The 21,791-nt window shown below is 40.3% G+C and overlaps 1 protein-coding gene across 1 annotated transcript in view; it reads left to right on the forward strand.

The window, feature by feature from the left end:
* LOC124553767 (insulin-like growth factor 2 mRNA-binding protein 1) overlaps positions 1-21,791 on the forward strand; it is an 885,110-nt gene that overhangs the window by 854,875 nt on the left and 8,444 nt on the right. Inside the window, 1 exon segment of the mRNA XM_047127703.1 lies at positions 1,924-2,184. Within this exon segment, the coding sequence (XP_046983659.1) occupies positions 1,924-2,184 (261 nt within the window).

Consider the following 21,791-nt stretch of genomic DNA (forward strand, 5'->3'; position numbering starts at 1 on the left):
GGGTGAAAAGCAGAGGTTTCAAATTTGAATCTCAGCCCAGTGCACAGTTTTAATATACCAGAAAGTTTCATATTGGTGTGCACTTTGCTGGAAATCAAAAAATTAATTCTGGGAACAGTTTACTTTTCTGTAGGCTGTCTGGCCATGTGTGAGGTGGCTCCATCCTGTTGAGAAGTAGACCAAGCCACAGAGTTAGAAATGTCTGACCAGTCAACGTAACGATTTCGGCACGGGAAGTCTCGTTAAATCTTAAGATTGAGGGCCCTTTACCCTATGACACAGTGGTTGCAATGTTAAAATAACTTTGGTTCTGTGTAATAGACACTGTTGCAGTTAACTGGATGTACTCGAGCCCATTTATGGTCATTTCTGTAATGGCCTAAATGAAAATGGACTTTGTCTGACATCAGAAGATTGCACCTGCAAGACAGATTCCAGGCCGTACAGAGCTGGGCTACCGTCAAGAACTTACTGTAAATGGGTGCTGTTGTCTGTGACATTTCTACAGTGTCCTTTTGTCCGAGTAGCACTATAGGGAAACAACTGCTACTTGAGACACCTATCAATACCAGTGCATTTACGGTGCCCTATTTTATGGCAATCTGTGGCGTGCACAGTGTCACTGTACACCCAGCTGCCATTTGGCTGCGAGACGGCGTCAGCCAACAGAGCGGGCCATTGCAGTCAGCTGCCGAGGCATTGCCAGCGTCGTCCACTGTGGGTTGAGACTTTCTCGTACTGCTTCGCCACACATGCTTCCGGCCCTATCTGTAAATGCTTCCTTTACACTTCCTGAAAGGTAGAAATTGACAGCAGCATCAGATGGGGCATCCAGAAGCAGCACTTCCTGAGTGCTGCTTCTGTTAAGTTGACAGTCTTCCTATCGAAACTGATATCGGCACTGTATTTAGCGTTTATTAATTCATCGACGTCAGACTTCCTGGCTATTTAAAATGTCGAGATTCAGATCTATCCGGCAGTATACGGGGCAATGAAAATGTTTCTGTTTGAGCTTGTTGCTGCAGCGTATATGCAATGTAGTGAGACTGTGTGCAGGCATGTAAGTAGTGACATGTAGAGTGGCAATTGGCATAGCATTCGTGTGCGGTAAATGTGAACTGTGTTGACATTATTACCAAAAGCTTTCAAATGGGTCTGGTGTGCTGGTATTCTTTTCTCGGCTGCCAAATGACAAACACCGGTAGACATCCGTTGGAGAATGTAGTGTGTTCGGGGCAGTACCTCTATTGAAAACCGATGTAGTAATTTGGTGCGTCAAGTTCCGTGACGGTCGCGATTCGACAAGAGACGACGGTCGATCTGGGAGGCCGGCCTCGTCTTTGGCTGTTCACGTAAAGCACCTGATCCTCCTTAAACACACTGTTGCAGGCAACAAAAGCTGGTGTGACAAAGGGTGCTGCTCTCTTCGTAATAACGCAAGTCCCTATATCGCAAATGTTGTAATGCAGAAATTACACCGACAGAAGTGGAAGGGCCCTGAGTTCCTGGCGTCAGTTTTAATTTAGCATTTACGAATATTTCGATAATCGGTAACAACAATTATTTGCTGATATAATCAGTTGCACAAACTGAAAATATGCGTAGCAAATTGTGAATGAACATGACTTGCAAACACAATTTTCACACACATTTATCTATTATTCGATATGTAAATGTGGTGTAAATAATATTATATAATAATATAACTTACTGTACTAAGTTTTATTGGATCGATTTACTTATCGATGTAGTGGATCGTGTTCTGCAGTCGATACGAGAGTGTAGCATTCATCGTTAGCACATTTGTAACACTGTAAATTGCCGGACTTAACTCTGTCGGTTTACCTCTCGGGGTTACCGGACAGAATATTAGTCCCGAGTCTGTCCGGACGTCTGACCACTTTTCCCACTCCCGTCCCTCAGGCGCAGTACCTCATCTTCGAGAAGATGCGCGAGGAGGGCTTCGTGGCGGGCACGGACGACGTGCGGCTGACGGTGGAGCTGCTGGTGCCGGCGGGTCACGTGGGGCGCATCATCGGCAAGGGCGGGCAGAACGTGCGCGAGCTGCAGCGCGTCACCGGCTCGGTGGTGAAGCTGCCCGAGCAGCAGGGCGGCGGCGGCGCGCCACCCGGCCCGGACGACGAGATCTCCGTCCACATCATCGGGCCCTTCTTCTCGGTCCAGGTACTGGTCGCTCTGAATTTGGCCTCGGTACATTTTGAGGGATAAAATGTCATTATGGGCTGTAACATATTTATCGTGTGTGCTATTAGCTAATTTTCACTGTCATTTTCGAGAAATAGTCACGTGCCTCAACTTTCGTGTCACATTTGACTAAATAGCCAGTATGTGCAGTGTAAATACGATCCGTTAATGAACCAGATTACGTCTGTTATCGATACAAGTACAGAAAGCTGTACCCATTTCTTCACTCACTGCAAGCTTACCTGTCGACTTCCCCTCATAGGCATTACGAAGTTTTAAACTGTGCGTACAATCTCCAGATGTTCTTTCTGAAATGTCATCGCTCTGTAATGGCAGAATTATGTGAATACATTTTGAGCACAGTATAAGATTCGTCGTTGCCTGTTGCTGTCCCGCCATCTCCTCACCGCTGTGCTCTTGTGGCAGAAATACGTAGTGTGGCTGCAACAGAACAAAATTTTGCGTTTTTTGCTATACGAGTGTTTTGTGACATGTCAGTGTAGCTACTGTGAATTTATGAAATCACTTCAGTCATTTGTAATATTCTCTCAGCTCTCGTCCTTCTTTCTTCGTTGGAAATCGCCCTTTCTCATAAGAATGGGCGATTGCCAATGCTCCGACTCATTGACGCCTTCTAGGTGGCTACCCACCGAATCCGATGTATCCTCCTCCTGCGTTCTTGGACAGGACGGTGGAAATTTTTTCCTAAAAGACCTTTCTGTGGTTGACTTTTGAAGGTAGTTAAGCCAAGAGAATGAAGCAGTACTGGACTGGCAAAAATACTTTATACAAAGTTGGCTAGAGTGGTCCAATGAAGGCCATACAATGTAAATAATAATAATAATAATAATAATCATCATCTCATATTGTCATATGGTGATGTAGTTTCCACTACACCTCACCGATGAACTGTACACACTTTCCTTTTTGTATGCTGCAGATATTTGGAATACAGAAAATGTGAAAACAGATAGGTGTGAACAAGAGAAATGAAGTTCTTGGAAGTGAGATGGATGAGAAATTAGTCTTTAGGAGGTAATATATGAGGAATGTGTAGAGGAGGAGGTTGAGGAAAACATTGTGATTTTATTTATCCTTAGAAGATTGGATCAGTCTGGCACTCTCTTAAATCTATGTTTTATATTACATTCATTACATCACGTGTTAAAATTTTGTATAAAAATCCAGCATTTTGGAAATTACTGTAACATAAATAATGCAGATAGTCATTTGTGACAGATACAACAATAAATACAAATTTCAGGCAAGTGAATACGAATTGTGAGTGCTAGCAGCAGTGGACAGGTGAGGAGCAATGGTATTTGGTGGGGGGGAGATAAGATAATCACATTTAACGAAGATTAGGGAAAAGAAAGTGGCATGAAGTGTAATTGGGAGATCATGTTGTGAGGTGAGGGAAGGGGCGGTGAGGGAAAGGGGGGGGGGGGGAGGGAATTGGAGTAAAAACTGAGAAAACGTTGCGAGAGTAAGAGGAAAATGCTTCAGCCTCTTGAAAGTTCGAAGGCATTGAACTTTGAGCAGAGTGCAGGGCAGCAACAGTAAAGAAATTTCTGAGGTGTGTGTTTTTTTAATGAATGGGCATAGCTAGTGAAGTGAGACCTGTTTAGATTACGACGATACGACTAGTACTTATCCCTAGCAATACCAAAGCATTTTTACTTTCTGCCTACTCCAAAAAAATGTAAAACGAATAGTCGTTGATTGTTATTAACTGATATTAACCCTTTTGCTGCTATGGACATCTTCACTGCAGTCTGTACTGGTGGTGGTCGTCTGTGTTATGGCTGTACTTGTTGCCAGATGCTGATGCCTTTGTTGAGAGGCAGCTTTGTGTCTGATATGAAATACTTACCTGATTTTTTGAAAAGATCAGGGGAAAAATTTTGATCTTACAGTCACATACTTTCACTCAATAAAGGACTGAATTTCTTTCCATTACATGCTGTAGTTACTGCGCTGCACCAAATTAAATAAAAGGCTGCCCAAAATTTTAAATGTGTTTCAGAGGTAAAAAGCATTGCGTGAACTTAGCGGGTGGCCGATTTTAGCTTGCACATTGTAGTGAATGAAATGTAGGTAAGATGTCGAAATTTTATTTAGAATTGAGAGCAGAAGGATATCTTATTCCATTTATAGTTGTAGAGTTTTATATCCGAAGGACGGTTGTATACGATGCACCTGTTCACGTCCTTGCACATCGCGTATTGTGTGGTTGTAACAATTGCAGCTCGTAAATGAGGTTCTTTTGCAAATGGTAGCATACAGTGAGTACACCTATTGTATTATAAACACTCAAAACTTTTCGTTCACCACGAGTCGGCAGCCCAGGATGTGTACAGACATCCGTAACACATAGGAAAATACAAGCAGTGCATGTATGTGTGTCCACTGCACCTGAAGGGTTGTTTATGTACACCCACAGCAGTGAAAGGGTTAACAACATACTGTTGACGTCTGGTGTACAAATAGAATACAGAATGTGAAAATAATTTTTAGCACTCTCTTAGCAGTACTAACGCACTTTCAGTAACATGTAGTACCGAGGGTGCCTTTGAGACCACTGCAGAAAAAAATTTAAAAAACAGTAGTTACATTAGCCATTGTTAATTATTTTTTTTACTCACAGCATACATTTCAAAGAGAGCCGGACCTGAAGTAGGGTCCTAAACCAGAACCTGTTGAATACGATTTCATTGTAAAAAGTCACATCTACTAATAAGACAAAAAAATTTAGGTTAAGTTTAACTGAAAAATTTCAAACATGTAAGGAATTTGGTAGAAGACTTCATTAAAAATAAATATTTTTCAAAATTTTATGATATAAAGTGCATGACTCGATTGCAATATTTTCAAAACGTGGGCATAAAATAACCCTTTCCCCCAGTATTGCGGGGTTACTCTTATGTGAGGTATTGGGAGCTTGCACACTGAGGAGCCGATTAAGTAAACATACTGTGTGGTGGCTACCTTGTCTGGCTGCAACCACCTAACTAGGCGTATAGGGCACTGATCTTGCCAGACAGGCAGGCAGGTGTTGCAAATGTAACACACAAAGGTACACACCATTTGTTCTAATTGTGTAGTTCCGTGTTGGTACATCGCAGTAGCAAGTACATCTAGAACTCTCAGCACCAGGTTAGTGATCAAGGACAACAAACGAACTTGGCGGCAGCAGCTAGAGGACTTCAGCCGCACAATTTTGTTCAGGAGTGTAAGGAGGAGGAATCAGTAGCTCTATTCCCCTATCTGCAAGCAGTTCACTGACATTCTTATTGTTAAATTCTTTGCCACCATCACATCTAAATTGTTTGACAACATGTCCATTAGTTCGTGCTTCATTTAAAAACTGCTTAAGCACGGTACACACTTCACTTTTGTGTCTCAAAAAGAAAATTCGACGAAATTTACTAAAATCGTCTTTGAAACATACATAATAATGCTTGCCTCCAAAAGATTTCGTGCTCATTGGTCCATTTACATCCGCGTGGATTAATTCACCAGTACTGGTAGCGCGTATTGTTCGTGTTTTGAATGGCAGCCTATGCATCTTTCCAACCGCACAGCTGTCACAAAATTCACTCTTGGCATCTTCCACATTAATGTTCATTCTTTTTAAAATATTCTTCACATGTTGTTTATTCTGATGACCAAACCTTTCATGGTACACTTGCAATGTTTCGGATGAAGTGATCAAGCTCATACGATTCATTTTTGCATTTCTAACAACACGCATGTTCAACACATAAAGTCTATTTTTCACATAACCTGTCATAACAATATTGCCACTGACTTGTTTTCGAACAAAGACATTATTATAACTAAAATTAGTACTGTAGCCTCTGCAGGTAATGGCTCTCACAGAGAACAGATTAGCACTTGCATCAGGGACGTATAAAACATTGTCCATTCTAGCATTGTACCATTTATTGTTTAGTCGGATTTGGATGTAAACTGTTCCTTGACCGTACGCACACATTTTCACATCTTGTCGCAGGGTAACAAATTTCTCAGTAAAGTGGGAGGAAAAAATGTTTGTCTATGCTGCTGTGCTTTTGCGGCAAGCTGTAACACTGACAAATGAATCCACTTACCCTGTGGTTTGTCGTCGTTACAGAGCCTGTATAGAGAGAGGGTGGGCAGTCATCGGGTGGCCACCGAGATTTTTCCAGGCTGCGTGTGGGGTGTACAAATTTGAAATAGTGACCTAGTGGCTATAACGAGACACTGATCTGATAAGCGGCACCAAAGTAGTACTTAGTGTTATTTGGTATGTAGCTAAAGCGAACACCATTCTTGTGTGGCTATACATTTAATGCGAAGTATAGTGAAGATTGACATGTGAAGTAGTGTACATGTCAGACGTACACCAATTCTTACAGCTTTCTCGACATTCTGGTTGTTCCATATATACTTCATCTTCAACTATTCCATTCAAAAAAGCTGTCTTTACATCGAATTGTTCTAGCAGCATTTTCTTTGAAGCAGCTACAGCCAACAGAGTTCGTATGGTGTCATAACGTGCCACAGGGCTAAAGGCGTCGTCATAATCAATTCCTGCTTTCTGAATACAGCCTTTTGCAACCAATCTGGCTTTAAAGCGAGTACCTCCATTGACTGTGACCTTTCGCCGTAGAACCCAGCGGTTTTGCAATACTTTGGCATTCTTCGGACGGTCAACCAGCACCCAGGTATTGTTTTCCTTAAGTGATTGAAGTTCTTCACTAATAGCTTGCATCCATTCTTCCTTCTCGTTTGACTGCAATATTTCTGAAAAACAGTTTGGATCTTTGTATCGAAGTGCATCAACTTTTGTTGCCATACAAAATTCACCACTTTCCATCCAGGTTGGTTTTCTTCGTTGTCTTTTATTCTTCTGTTTCTCTTCATTAGAAGATTCAGCAGCTTCTGCTTTTAGAAATTCTGTTAATTCTTTATTTTCTTCAGATTCACTCGACTCTTGACTTTCTCTAGAATCGAGAGTGCCAATTTTTTCTTGAGTTTGGCTTCCTCCAGAAGTGTACAGCCTAGGAGATTTACATTGGTCATCTTTAGATGAATTCGGATCATTAAATTCTTCCCGAGGGACTTCAAATTCAACATGATCACTATGTAAATCACAAACAATTTCTGGCTTAAATTTTACATCGTGACTCAACACCACTTTTCTTTTAGATGGAATCCAAACTCTGAACCCATCTTTGTCATTAACATATCCAACAAGTCGTCCAAAAACTGCCTTATCATCAAACTTGGAACGGAATTGTTTGTTAATGTGAACATAGCAGCCTGTACCAAAAATTCTGAGATGATCAAGTCGTCCTACTGGTCGATTAAACCATAGTTCATAAGGGGTTTTATTTTCAACTGAAGATTTTCCAGTACGATTTATTAGGTAGACTGCTGTGTTACATGCCTCTGCCCACAACCCTTTAGGTAATTTACTCGGATTTAGCATTGACCGGGCAGCTTCAACAATGGTCCTATTTTCCCGTTCAGCCGCACAATTTTGTTCAGGAGTGTAAGGAGGAGGAATCAGTAGCTCTATTCCCCTATCTGCAAGCAGTTCACTGACATTCTTATTGTTAAATTCTTTGCCACCATCACATCTAAATTGTTTGGCAACATGTCCATTAGTTCGTGCTTCATTTAAAAACTGCTTAAGCACGGTACACACTTCACTTTTGTGTCTCAAAAAGAAAATTCGACGAAATTTACTAAAATCGTCTTTGAAACATACATAATAATGCTTGCCTCCAAAAGATTTCGTGCTCATTGGTCCATTTACATCCGCGTGGATTAATTCACCAGTACTGGTAGCGCGTATTGTTCGTGTTTTGAATGGCAGCCTATGCATCTTTCCAACCGCACAGCTGTCACAAAATTCACTCTTGGCATCTTCCACATTAATGTTCATTCTTTTTAAAATATTCTTCACATGTTGTTTATTCTGATGACCAAACCTTTCATGGTACACTTGCAATGTTTCGGATGAAGTGATCAAGCTCATACGATTCATTTTTGCATTTCTAACAACACGCATGTTCAACACATAAAGTCTATTTTTCACATAACCTGTCATAACAATATTGCCACTGACTTGTTTTCGAACAAAGACATTATTATAACTAAAATTAGTACTGTAGCCTCTGCAGGTAATGGCTCTCACAGAGAACAGATTAGCACTTGCATCAGGGACGTATAAAACATTGTCCATTCTAGCATTGTACCATTTATTGTTTAGTCGGATTTGGATGTAAACTGTTCCTTGACCGTACGCACACATTTTCACATCTTGTTTTCCCAATGAAATTACTTGAGGAACATCAAATTCACTATACGAAACAAAATACTGTTTGTTAGGAGTGATATGATTTGTAGCGCCACTGTCGCAATACCATTTATTTAGGTCACTGTGATTACTGGTACACACACCCATAGCGTATGAAGTAAATGCAGCGTGTTCACTGTCTCGCTTCTTCTCTTTTCTTTTACTGCTGTCACGAGTGTTCTGTGGACACTCTGCTGCCCCGTGACCTAATTGTTTATTACACGGAAACTTCTGTTTTAATTGTGACTTCGTCATATTTACTTGCTGATTACTTGTTTGCCGTTTTCTTGTTTTAGAAACGACAAAAGCTGCACTTCCATTAACGTCTTGTTCACGCAGTTCAATAGTACAGAGTTTTTCAATCAATAAATTCAAGCTTTGCTTTTCTGTCGGTATCGTATCCCAGAGATCCTTAAAATTGTCGTAGTCTTTTCCCAGTGTAGACAAAATTCGACCATTTAAGATTCTTTCAGATAGCGTATTTTCTTCATGTTTTGATAATTCATCGTTCAGGTCCACAAATAATTTTTGCAGTTTGGCCACATGTGCACTAATATCTTCAGATTCATCACGTTTAACACGGAGAAATGTTTCAATCAACATATTCAAACGCTGAGTACTGCTACGTTCAAATCGGGCGCGTAATTTTTCCCAGATTTCTTTAGCATTCTTGCACGTTAAGACGAGTTCTGCAACAGGTTTACTTAGCGCACTTGCTATAAGACTTGCTGCCTTTGCGTCGTCCTTGAGCCACTCCACATACGCTTCTTTTTGTTCACTTGTCGCATCTTGCGGCAACTCTACACGTTCATGTGTACCGTTAATAATATCTTCTAGTTCATATGAACGTAACACCATAGAAATATGCCATTTCCATTTGGCCCAGTCGTCAGGTCCTTCAAGCTTATCAATGCTGACCTTATAATCGCTGCTAGCAGTCATGTTTCTCTACAGACATACGCTCATTTCAAATATTGTTTTAATTAAACTGTGTTGTTTGCCTTTACACCTGTACTGGGCCCATAACCTGATGAAAAATATTGTTTAAAGGCAAGAAAACATTTTATTAGCTTTGTAATTACACCCTGGATACGAAAAAAAAAACACATTTACTGTAAGAAAATACAGAGAAGTTACACACAAGCCAAGAATAAAGATATTGACAGCAGAGTCATGGAGCAGCACATAAATATAGACGTCAAGGAATTTTTTCTTTTCTTTTAACAGTTTGATTTGTTTTATTTAAGCAATTCATCTTAGAAGTTAGTTTAATCAAATCTCTGAATATAGTTTTTGTCTCCACATACTGTAGATTAAAACTGAAGAAACTGCATAAAGGTGGGAATTTAAGGAGATGAGACCTGGATAAACTGACTAAACCAGAGGTTGTACAGAGTTTCAGGGAGAGCATAAGGGAACAATTGACAGGAATGGGGGCAAAGAAATACAGTAGAAGAAGAATGGGTAGCTTTGAGGGATGAAGTAGTGAAGGCAGCAGTGGATCAAGTAGGTAAAAAGATGAGGGCTAGTAGAAATCCTTGGGCAACAGAAGAAATATTGAATTTAATTGATGAAAGGAGAAAATATAAAAATGCAGTAAATGAAGCAGGCAAAAAGGAATACAAATGTCTCAAAAATGAGATAGACAGGAAGTGCAAAATGGCTATGCAGGGATGGCTAGAGGACAAATGTAAGGATGTAGAGGCTTATCTCACGACGGGTAAGATAGATACTGCCTACAGGAAAATTAAAGAGACCTTTGGAGAAAAGAAAACCACTTGTATGAATATCAAGGGCTCAGATGGAAACCCAGTTCTAAGCAAAGAAGGGAAAGCAGAGGTGGAAGGAGTATATAGAGGGTCTATACAAAGGGATGTACTTGAGGACAATATTGTGGAAATGGAAGACGATGTAGATGAAGATGAAATGGGAGATACAATACTGCGTGAAGAGTTTGATAGAGCACTGAAAGACCCGAGTCGAAACAAGGCCCCTGGAGTAGACAACATTCCATTAGAACTACTGACGGCTTTGGGAGAGCCAGTCCTGACAAAACTCTACCATCTGGAGAGCAAGATGTATGAAACAGGCAAAATACCCTAAGACTTCAAGAAGAATATAATAATTGCAATCCCAAAGAAAGCAGATGTTGACAGATGTGAAAATTACCGAACAATCAGTTTAATAAGCCACAGCTGCAAAGTACTAACACGAATTCTTTACAGACGAATGGAAAAACTAGTAGAAGCTGACCTCGGGGAAGATCAGTTTGGGTTCTGTAGAAATAATGGAACACGTAAGGCAATACTGACCTTACGACTTATCTTAGAAGAAAGATTAAGGAAAGGCAAACCTATGTTTCTAGCATTTGTAGACTTAGAGAAAGCTTTTGACAATGTTGACTGGAATACTCTCTTTCAAATTCTAAAGGTGGCAGGGGTAAAATACAGGGAGCGAAAGGCTATTTACAATTTGTACAGAAACCAGATGGCAGTTACTACAAGAGTCGAGGGACATGAAAGGGAAGCAGTGTTTGGGAAGGGAGTGAGACAGGGTTGTAGCCTGTCCCCGATGTTATTCAATCTGTGTATTGGAGCAAGCAGTAAAGGAAACAAAAGAAAAATTCGGAGTAGGTATTAAAATCCATGGAGAAGAAATAAAAACTTTGAGGTTTGCCAATGACATTGTAATTCTGTCAGACACAGCAAAGGACTTGGAAGAGCAGTTGAATGGAATGGACAGTGTCTTGAAAGGAGGATATAAGATGAACGTCAACAAAAGCAAAACGAGGATAATGGAATGTAGTCGGATTAAGTTGGGTGATGCTGAGGGAATTAGATTAGGAAATGAGACACTTAAAGTAGTAAAGGAGTTTCGTTATTTGGGGAGCAAAATAAGTGATGATGATGGTCGAAGTAGAGGGGATATAAAATGTAGACTGGCAATGGCAACGAAAGCATTTCTGAAGAAGAGAAATTTGTTAACATCGAGTATAGATTTAAGTGTCAAGAAGTCATTTCTGAAAGTATTTGTATGGAGTGTAGCCATGTATGGAAGTGAAACATGGACGATAAATAGTTTGGACAAGAAGAGAATAGAAGCTTTCGAAATGTGGTGCTACAGAAGAATGCTGAAGATTAGATGGGTAGATCACATAACTAATGAGGAGGTATTGAATAGGATTGGGGAGAAGAGAAGTTTGTGGCACAACTTGACCAGAAGAAGGGATCGGTTGGTAGGACATGTTCTGAGGCATCAAGGGATCACCAATTTGGTATTGGAGGGCAGCGTGGAGGGTAAAAATTGTAGAGGGAGACCAAGAGATGAATACACTAAGCAGATTCAGAAGGATGTGGGTTACAGTAGGTACTGGGAGATGAAGAAGCTTGCACAGGATAGAGTAGCATGGAGAGCTGCATCAAACCAGTCTCAGGACTGAAGACCACAACAACAACAACATAATGTTTACTGGTTTCCAAAATTATAGCAGCAAACTCCTATTTCCATCCTGTGTCTAATTCATGATATAATCATACAAACTGTCAGATTTTGTTAAGATTGTGTTCTGCACAGATGATGTCATTCCGATCAATGGACAACCGTGTCAGCAGTGATGTCAGGTTACCTATCGAGGGGGTAGTGTTTGCAGAGCAGTACGTCATCAACAATCGTGGTGTATACAGTCTCAGACAATGCAGTATGGCACAGAGAAGACGTCTACCGGGCTCTCTGCTATGGAGGGCCATAGGAAGAATTGAAGCAGGAGTCACAAACTGATTTGACCCGATGGCTTAATGTGAATCCTTCTGAGGTGACAGTTTATAGAGACTGAAACTGTATCCAGGAAACGAGGACAGGACCCACCATATGTGACACCCGAAAGAGTGGATCATTATTTGGCTTTAAGGGCATGGAAGGTACTGCCTTCCTGCAACTTACATCTGACCTTGAAGCATCCCCTGGACATGTTGTCTCAAGGCAAATGTTGTACCTTCAGCAGAGTGGCCTTTATTGTTGAGGATCTGCTGTCTGTCTACCTCTGGCATCTTCACAGATGGGAATGTCTAGAGCGGAGCTGTCGATATGCCACACAGATGATCAAACATTGGGCCAGTGTTCTTTTCACAGAAGAGTCCCAGTTTGATCTGGAAAATGATTCTCGATTTATTTGCATCTGGAGAGCACGTGGAACACGATTTTGGGACCCGAACATCGTGGAAAGACTGATATTGAGGAAGTTTCCCAATGGTGTGGACAGGGATTATGCTGATCACTCACACCTCTTCGTGAAATTGTACAGGTGAATCGGCAAGCTTGCACTGCTGTCGTGTACCGCGAAGAAATCTTGGGACCTCGTGCGCGTTTGTAACCGGTGCTGTGGGCCCAGACTTTGTGTTGATGGAATATAATGCTGGAAGAAAGCGCGCTATTGCCTCAATACGAGATTGATGACATCATTCACAGCAAGTCCTCTTGTTAGGTCTGTATTAGTACCAAAGGCAGTCACATCCTATATTGAGCACATTAACCAGTTGTCAGAATGCTTGTGCAAATTCGTTTGTTGGGGAAAAAGCTATCACCACCATTCATGTTGCAGTTGATTGTATTATGTATTCTTTACATTGTTTGTACTTTACTATCATGTGTTTACACTGTTTTGTGGCAAAATGAATGCAGCCTTACAAAATTTCCATTTGTTGCTTTAATTTTGAACATCAATGTATTTTGTATAACGCATTGTGCTAAAAAAAAACAAAAAATAAATAAAAAAAAAAATAAAAGAAAAAGAAAAAAAAAGGAAACATATTTCTGCACTGATAGTTAGGAAAGCTAAAACATAATCAGAAAAACAATTTCACTGTTGCTGATGTTTGAAAACGAAACATCTATATTTTCTAGTGACAAGGTAGTAGTAACGTGTAACAGTGAAGTACGAAAAGTGAACTGATGGAAGACTGAACCAGAGTTTTGTTAGACACTATACCAATTAGCCACCAAAGCACATACTAAAAATTCATCATTAGAAACTTAGAGACCCAGTGTGTTGGCTCTGAATGAATAAGTTTAGTAATGTTTGTAGACCAGCTGCTACAATCACTATATGACAGCTGTTCGGTGGAAAAAAGTGGCTTTCCTATTCATTCTCATGCTAGTGATGAGTTGTGTACTGTAGCACCCATTGACTCAGAACAATAGTAGATAAAACACTATGTAATTCATTAAACATTACTGATGGCATTTCACAGCACAAAATGCTTAAATCACACAGAAGGGAATAATTTCAGTTTCTACAAACTGTCTTTACAATTTGAATATTCTTTGTAAACTTTGGCTCCCCACAGTTAGTGACTTCATTGCAAATAGTTGTGAAGACTCTGTAATTACAGTTTTTCATTCTATAGTGTAGCAGTGTGGAATTACTATATATTGTCCCTAAAAATTACATAATCCATATTAGTTGCATTCATTAAATCCCCTGTTAGTCAAAATTTAGTATACAAAAATTGTTGTGAAAATCTAATGTGACACTCCACACATTAAACATCTAAAATAATTCTTTTATTGACGTTACGTTACATAAAATGAACCAACAAGACTTCCAGAAGTGAACAGAGACTGCTGTATTTCTATCAGGAAATAGTGCCATAGAATAGGTAGTGGGAGCATTAAAATTGGCCTAAAACAACACTGCAAGACATCACGGGCTGTCAGCCGGTTGGCATCAATAAAACTGTTGACCATTCTCTGCTGCCAAGCATGAAAACTGTCCACCGTCCACACAGTGATGTAACGACCACCCACACATGACCCTGCCCTCAGTTATGTAACATTCTGTTACTTAGCTATTTGAATCACTCAAGTTAGGAATGCCCGTCGAAACTCACCAGTGGCAGTTTCTAATGTTCTGGCCAAATATTTCAGTTACTGTTGGAATTTCATTGTGTCAATAAATTTCATTGTTCGTGATAATGGTGTGGTTCAGAAAAATCATTTATTCAGTAACAAATGCATAGTTTGTTTGTCCTAACCGTAACATGCTGAAAACAATAACATTAATGAGGTATCACGAGATTGTTACGCAGAACTCTTAACAGAAAGCTTTGACCTAATCTTAACAAATTGTGGAAAGTGCCAAGTACCGAATGTTACTTGCTGCTACTAACAATAAAAACTCACCTCACTGTGTTTTAGAGTTCTATAAAGTGTCTCAAATTGGAGCCTGTTCATATTGGAATCAGTATCTCATAGTGTATAACACGACGGTGTGATTGAGATGTGTTGTTCTACGTCATGATAATTCGTATGCCTTGTTAAATATTATTTAGGACCTATTCTTTCGGAGTGGAATGTATCAGTCGTCATTATTGCATTATACAGGGTGTTAAAAAATCATCCAGTATTTCTGGGGATGATAATACTCATCAAAACAAGATAGAAATGTCTTAGGACCCTACAAAGCATGCGCTATGACATATGCCGTATGAACACATGTCGATAGGAAGTGCTCGTGTGATGTCATCCATGTCAATGCATTGCTTGTCCTACTGCAGATGTCTCCCTGATAATTAATGTTAATTACAACCCCTGGCATGGAATATTGTGAGGTAGGAAGGCATCACGAACATGTGGTTGCAGATGCCGAATGCTTTTGGTGCATTGGAGCTCCTTGTCATACCGAGGTTTAGCGTGTTGGGATCCTGCTGCGCAGTTTTGATGTAAACATTAGTTTGCTCTGTGGCCTTCAGTGAGTTGTTCCGTTTATGTTGTGCCATTGTGCTAAAGTATAGTTACATATGTTTGTTCTCGTAGATTTCTACTAACTCCGGCTGTGTACCGTGATGTTCAGCCTACTTACAGGTCACATTTAAAGTGCATGTTGTTGCGATTTTTGTGGAACGTTACAACATGTTTTCTCTCTTGCAGATACTCTTGAGACGACCTAGTAATGGAGGCTTTGTATTCCACTAGGGAAATGGCATACACGGTTTAGTGGTGCAGTTTAGCAGATGGAGTTTGAGAGCCCATAACCTGTACACTGAACGATATCCAGCATGCAAAATACAGTCTGTTAAGCTAATTAGCTGAGTGTTCCAGCATCTTGGGGAAACAGGTTCCATAGCACCCAACAAAGTAGCGGGAGGCCCTGTTCAGTTCGCATGCCCGAAATGGAGGAGCGTGTTCTAGGTGCAGTGGGCAACAATCTTGGAACCAGTGTGCGACGAATAGCAGCAGCTGAAGGTTTTCGTCATCTTCTAGGTTGGGGAAGTATTTCGTGAGTAGTTATTATATCTGTACTGTGTTCAGCATGTCCAGGCCTTTAGGACACAAGACCGCCCTGCCAGAGTGCAGTTTTGCTAATGGTTCTTGTGTCACTGTGGTGCAGATCCACAATTTGCCTCCAAGATTTTATTTACTGATGAGGCACAATTAACACAAGGTGGCATTATAAATTTCTGTAATAACATGTGTGGGCCAATGACAATCCCCAAACAGTTCACGAAACAAGGCATCAGGATCAGTTCTCAATCAGTGTACGGATCGGCATTCTCGGTGATAGATTACTAGGGTCATCTCTGCTACCACAGAGATCAACAAGGGCTCATTATCAGCACTTCTGAAGAATGCACTGCCAATCTTGCTGGAGGATGTGCCATGTCAGGACAGACTACAGATGTGGTTCATGCGTGATGGCACACCAGCACATTTTCTCTGCGTTGTACTTTGGCACCTGACGGGGAAATTTGAAAACTGGTCGATTGGCTATGGAGGTCCCATACCTCGGCCTGCTTTTTCCCCGGACCTTAATCCACTAGACTTCTCATTAGGACACATGAAGCACTTGGTCAGTGCCACTCTAATAAATGGTATCCAGACACTACACAATTGTGTCTTCTGTGCATCTCTGCACACTAAGAACTGACCAGGGCAATTTCAAAGAGCGTGAGAGACCTTACGCCAAAGGGAAGAGGCGTACATTGAGAGAAATAGACATCGTGTTGAGCAGTTCGTGTGAACAAGTGGTCATATTTCAGACTGTGTGCTTTGTTGGACCCATGGTTATAAGACTCTTTTTTCTTGTTTTGATGCACTTGAATAATTTTTTCTTTAACAGCCTGTATATGAAGTTATAATTTAAAATTAAAATAACTTCCAAATTATTGCATATTAAGAAAAAACTGATATAGATATCTTTAACTTGATACAGGGAAATGTTCCAACAAAAGTTTCTTAGTGGGGTTGTTTTTAGTGAGTGTAGTACTCTGAAGAAGAAGGAAAAAAGTTCTGTAAAATAAAAATTTCATAACGAAACAAACTACATCGTAGGAATCGGCAGAACCTCTGAATCTCTATCTGAATGATAAAAGTTGGGAAAACCTTCTGTGAAGTAATTCTAACAATGGAAAGTCCAGGTTCAAATGTCGATAGTATTATGAAAAGACAGATTGCTTTCATTGTGATGACAGGCACAACGAAAAGACTGTTAGATATTGAGCTTCCAGACGAAGCCTTCTTCAGTAAACACGCATTCACACAAGCGAGCACACCTCGTGCACACGACTGCTAGCTCCGACTGGTGAGCGTGTACGTCTTAGGTGTGTTCGTTCGTGTAATGCACGCTCGTTCTTTCTTTCTTTCCCAAAGAAGCCGTTTGCCGAAAGCTCAATGTGCGACACGTCTTTCAGTTGTGTGTGTCTGAAACTTACTGTGTCGTCTTCACGGTGAGTATCAGTCTGTCCTTTGCCTAATACTGTTGTGAAGTAATTATGGTATTTACTGTGCAGCTGTAGTCCAAAAGTAGATACAGAAATGGAAAGAATGGCATTAATATAATCCGTGAAAAATAAGACAGCAAACTGATTCAGTCTTGTTTCAAGGTCCGTGCTTTCGCTCACAAATTAATCTGTCATGTTGTCTTTTAGTTTTAATGGTAGTTAACTCACGGACGATAGGCTTTATTATTGTCGAGTCTGCGGTAATTCTGCTGCACGTGAAAGTTGACACTGGAACTGTACGTTAGAATTCTTAATGATTTAGTTGTGTGGTGTTAATTTGAGTAAAAGTTACTGGACAGATTGAAAATAATAGTATTTAGTTTACGAACTGCACACAGGTCACTTATTTTTATGAAACTCATAAGAAGTACAGTAGTGTGTTGCCTAATGTACTTCCTAACCTTTGCTAAAGCTCTGGAACACACTCTAAGCTGCACATAGTGGAATAGAAGAAGAGCTAATGTTTGTTACCTCCACTAGAGCACTGACAGTTGTGTAAACCCCCACTAGAGGGCTCACCTCAACATACAGCCAGTTTGTGACAGTAAGGGAGCTACCGTGCACTAAAAGTTTTGCCGCATTCCATTCTAGAGTTCAGAAGTAGTGAGACGCCAACTTTTATCCGGAGGCCATTCTTTTTATAATTCTGTTTCTCACATCTACGTCTACGTGATTACTCTGCCATTCACAATAAAGTGCCTGACAGAGTGTTCAGTGAACCATTTTCGAGCTGTCTCTCTACTGTTCAACTCTCGAATGGCACACGGGAAAAATGAGCACTTAAGTTTTTCTGTGCGAGCCCTGATGTCTCTTATTTTATCGTGATACGCATTTCTCCCTATGTAGGTGGGTGCCAAAAGAATGTTTTTGCAATCGGAGGAGAAAACTGGTGATTGTAATTTAGTGAAGATCCAGTCGCAATGAAAAACGCTTTTGTTTCAATGGTTGCCACTCCAATTTGTGTATCGTGTCTGTGACACTCTTTCTCCTACTTCACGATAAAATGAAACGAGCTGCCTTTCTTTGTACTTCGCCGATGTCCCCTGTCGGTCCCATACAATTTGGATCTCACACCGCACAGCGATACTCCAAAATAGGACAGACAAGCGTGGTGTAAGCAGTCTCTTTAGTAGATCTGTTGCACCTTCTAAGTGTTCTGCCAATAAATTGCAGTCTTTGCTTGGCTCTACCTACAACATTATCTATGTGTTTTTTCTACATTTTAATCTCTAAGTATTTAGTTGAATTTACACCCTTCAGATTTGTGACTTGTTGCGTAATGGAATTTTAGCGAATTTCTTTTAGTAGTGATGTGAATAACTTCACATGTTCCTTTATTCAGGGTCAGTTGTCCCTTTTTGCACCATATAGATACCTAAATCATTTTGGAGTTTGTTTTGGTTATCTGATGACTTTACAAGACGGTAAGTGACAGCATCATCTCCAAACAATCTAAGACGGTTGCTGAGATTGTATCCTATGTCATTAATATAGATCAGGAACAACAGAGCGCCTGTAACACTTCCTTGGGGAACACCGGATAGTATTTCTGTTTTACTCGATGACTTTCCATTTATTACTACAAACTGTGATTTTTCTGACGGGATATCACGAATCTAGTCGCACAACTGAGGTGATATTCCATAGGCATGCAGTTTGGTTAGAAGACAAATGTGAGGAACGGTGTAGAAATCCTTCTGGAAATCTAAAAATATGGAATCAGTTTGGCATCCTGTGTCGATAGCACTCGTTATTTAGTGAGTATAAAGAGCTAGTTCTGTTTCACAGAAACGATATTTTCTGAATCCATGCTGACTGTGTCAATAAATTGTTCTCTTAGAGGTACATGTTCCAAAACCCTACTGCAAACAAATCGACGTTAGTGATACGGGCCTGTAATTCAACGGATTACTCCTACTTCCCTTTTTGAGTATTGGTGTGACTTGAGCAATTTTCCGGTCTTCAGATACGGATCTTTGTGTGAGCGAGCAGTTGTATATAATTGTTGAATATGGAGCTATTGTATCAGCATACTCGGGGAGAGGTACGTGACTGGTATACAGTATGGACCGGAGGCCTTGCTTTTATTAAGTGATTTAAGCCGCTTTGCAACATTGATGATATCTATTTCTATATTTCTCATCTTGGCAGTTGTTCCTGATTGGAATTCAGGAATATTTACTTCATCGTCTTTGCTGAAGGAGTTCCGGGAAATCGTGTTTAATAACTCTACTTTAGTGGCACTGTCACCAGTGACTTCACCATTATCGCGCAGTGAAGGTATTGATTGCGTCTTGCCACTGGTGTGCTATGTATGACCAGAGTCTCTTTGGGTTTTCTGCCAAATTTTGAGACAGAATTTTGTTGTGGAAATTATTATAAGCATCTCGCATTGAAGTACGCGCTATATTTCGAACTTCTGCATAACTTTGCCAATCTTGAGGATTTTGCGTTCTTTTAAATTTGGCATGCTTTTTTTGCTGCTTCTGCAACAGCGATCTGCCCCTTTTATGTAAAATGAGGGATCAGTACCATCGCTCATTAATTCGTAGTATACATCTCTCAAGTGCTGTCGATACTATCTCTTTGAAATCATTACACAACTTTTTTACGCTTACATGATATCAGGAGAAGTGCAGACTGTCTCTTAAAATGGTGTTAAGAGCATTTTATCAGCTTTTTAAAATAGATATACTTTGCGTTCCTTTTTGATGGATTTTGTCTACCAGCTACTGCCTTGTGGTCCCTAATCCCTGTATTCGTCAAGATACTCACTATTTTCCCAGGATTATTTGTTGCTAAGAGGTAAAGTATGCGTTCGCAACCATTTATGCTTAGAGTGAGCTCATATACTAATTGTTCAAAATAATTTTCTGAGAAAGCATTCAGTACAAGTTCAGACGACATTTTATGTCTGCTGCCAGCTTCAAACATATAATTTTTCCAGCATATCAAGGGTAGATAGTCACCACCGACTATAATTGTTAGTGGGGTACCTATTTGAAATGAGGCTCGCGTTTTCTTTGAACTATTCAGCAACTATATCTTCAGAGTCGGGGGTCGGTAGAGCAATCCAATTAATAGTTTACTCCCATCTGTACTATTTTGCAGGAACTACCTACTCCAATTTCACTACAAGGCAAGCTACTTCTGACAGCAATAAATACTCCACCACCAATTGTATTTAGTCTATCCTTCCTGAACACAGATTGTTTGAAAAAATTTCTGCTGAACTTATTTCTGGCTTCAGCCAGCTTTCTGTACCTATAAGTATTTGAGCCTCTGTGCTTTCTATTAGGGCTTGGAGCTCTGGTTCTTTTCCAACACAGCTACGACAACTTACAACTACAATACTGATAGTTTCTACTACCAACTTACTGTGTTTCACCTGCCCGCTTTTAGACAGACGCTCTTTCTGTGGTTCCCTGATGCCCTAACCTAAGTGACCGTTGGTTCGAGCAATTTGAGTGAACGAGGTGTCTGCAAAGGACAAAGCGTGGGGGCCAATAGTGTGTCAGAAGAGCGTGTGAGATGAACTGAAGAAAGCACCTATTTGCTCAACGTACCAAAGACTCTGAAGATTTCATCTTTTGACAACACAGAGCTTTGCCCAATCAGCACCTCAACAACTGTGCATTTTTGAAGAGAAGCTAGGCCCTTACATCCCAGCTGCCGAGATATTACAATATCGCACAATCTGACTTTTTCTCGTGAAGTTGGCCCGCTTCCACAGACACCGCTGGCCGACCTGCAGAACTGCACAACTGGTGGTATCGATTATACGGGACAAGTTTGACTACCTTATATTTATTTGTTGTTCAGGGATCACGTTCAGCATTTATAACCAGTGTTCATAAACTATAAAACTGTTGCTGGTTTTTCACGTACAAGCTATATTTCGTGGAATAATTATTTATTAAAGTGGTTCCATCTTTCTAAGCAGCCATGTGTGTTGCAGACTCGTCAATTCCTGCACTGTTAGGCACGAAGGTTCTTGTGTGAGACTAGAAGGCCTCGGGATCAATAGAAATTCAACTTAAAAATAGTATGTACAGCTTAGTGGGTAAATACATAAAAAGGAATAAGTCATTTATTTTGCTCTGTGAACTTCACGGCAGTGGACATTGCCACTGTCCAGTACGGAAAAGTGTATAATTATTTATTACGTTGAGGTTGTTTAATTGCTGTGGTATTCACATTACTGTTTCTCGCAGTTTCCCATCTTCAGTTGTCATGATTAATACACAAATAGATGCATCATGATACGTGAAATTGAGTTATACGTTCATCGAACATTGAGAAACGGTTTCTCACACTGCTTAATGACTTGAGGTATATTTCGTATTTTATATCATATTGTGATGTTATAGCTCGAATTTACGTATCCCGATTGAATTGTTTAAGGATTATTCGTCACACCTGAAGGTGTGAGTACTGTAGTAATGCGGTGATATTGGTGTAAA

Source organism: Schistocerca americana, chromosome 11 (assembly GCF_021461395.2).
Source record: "Schistocerca americana isolate TAMUIC-IGC-003095 chromosome 11, iqSchAmer2.1, whole genome shotgun sequence".
NCBI classification, from domain to species: Eukaryota; Metazoa; Arthropoda; class Insecta; order Orthoptera; family Acrididae; genus Schistocerca; species Schistocerca americana.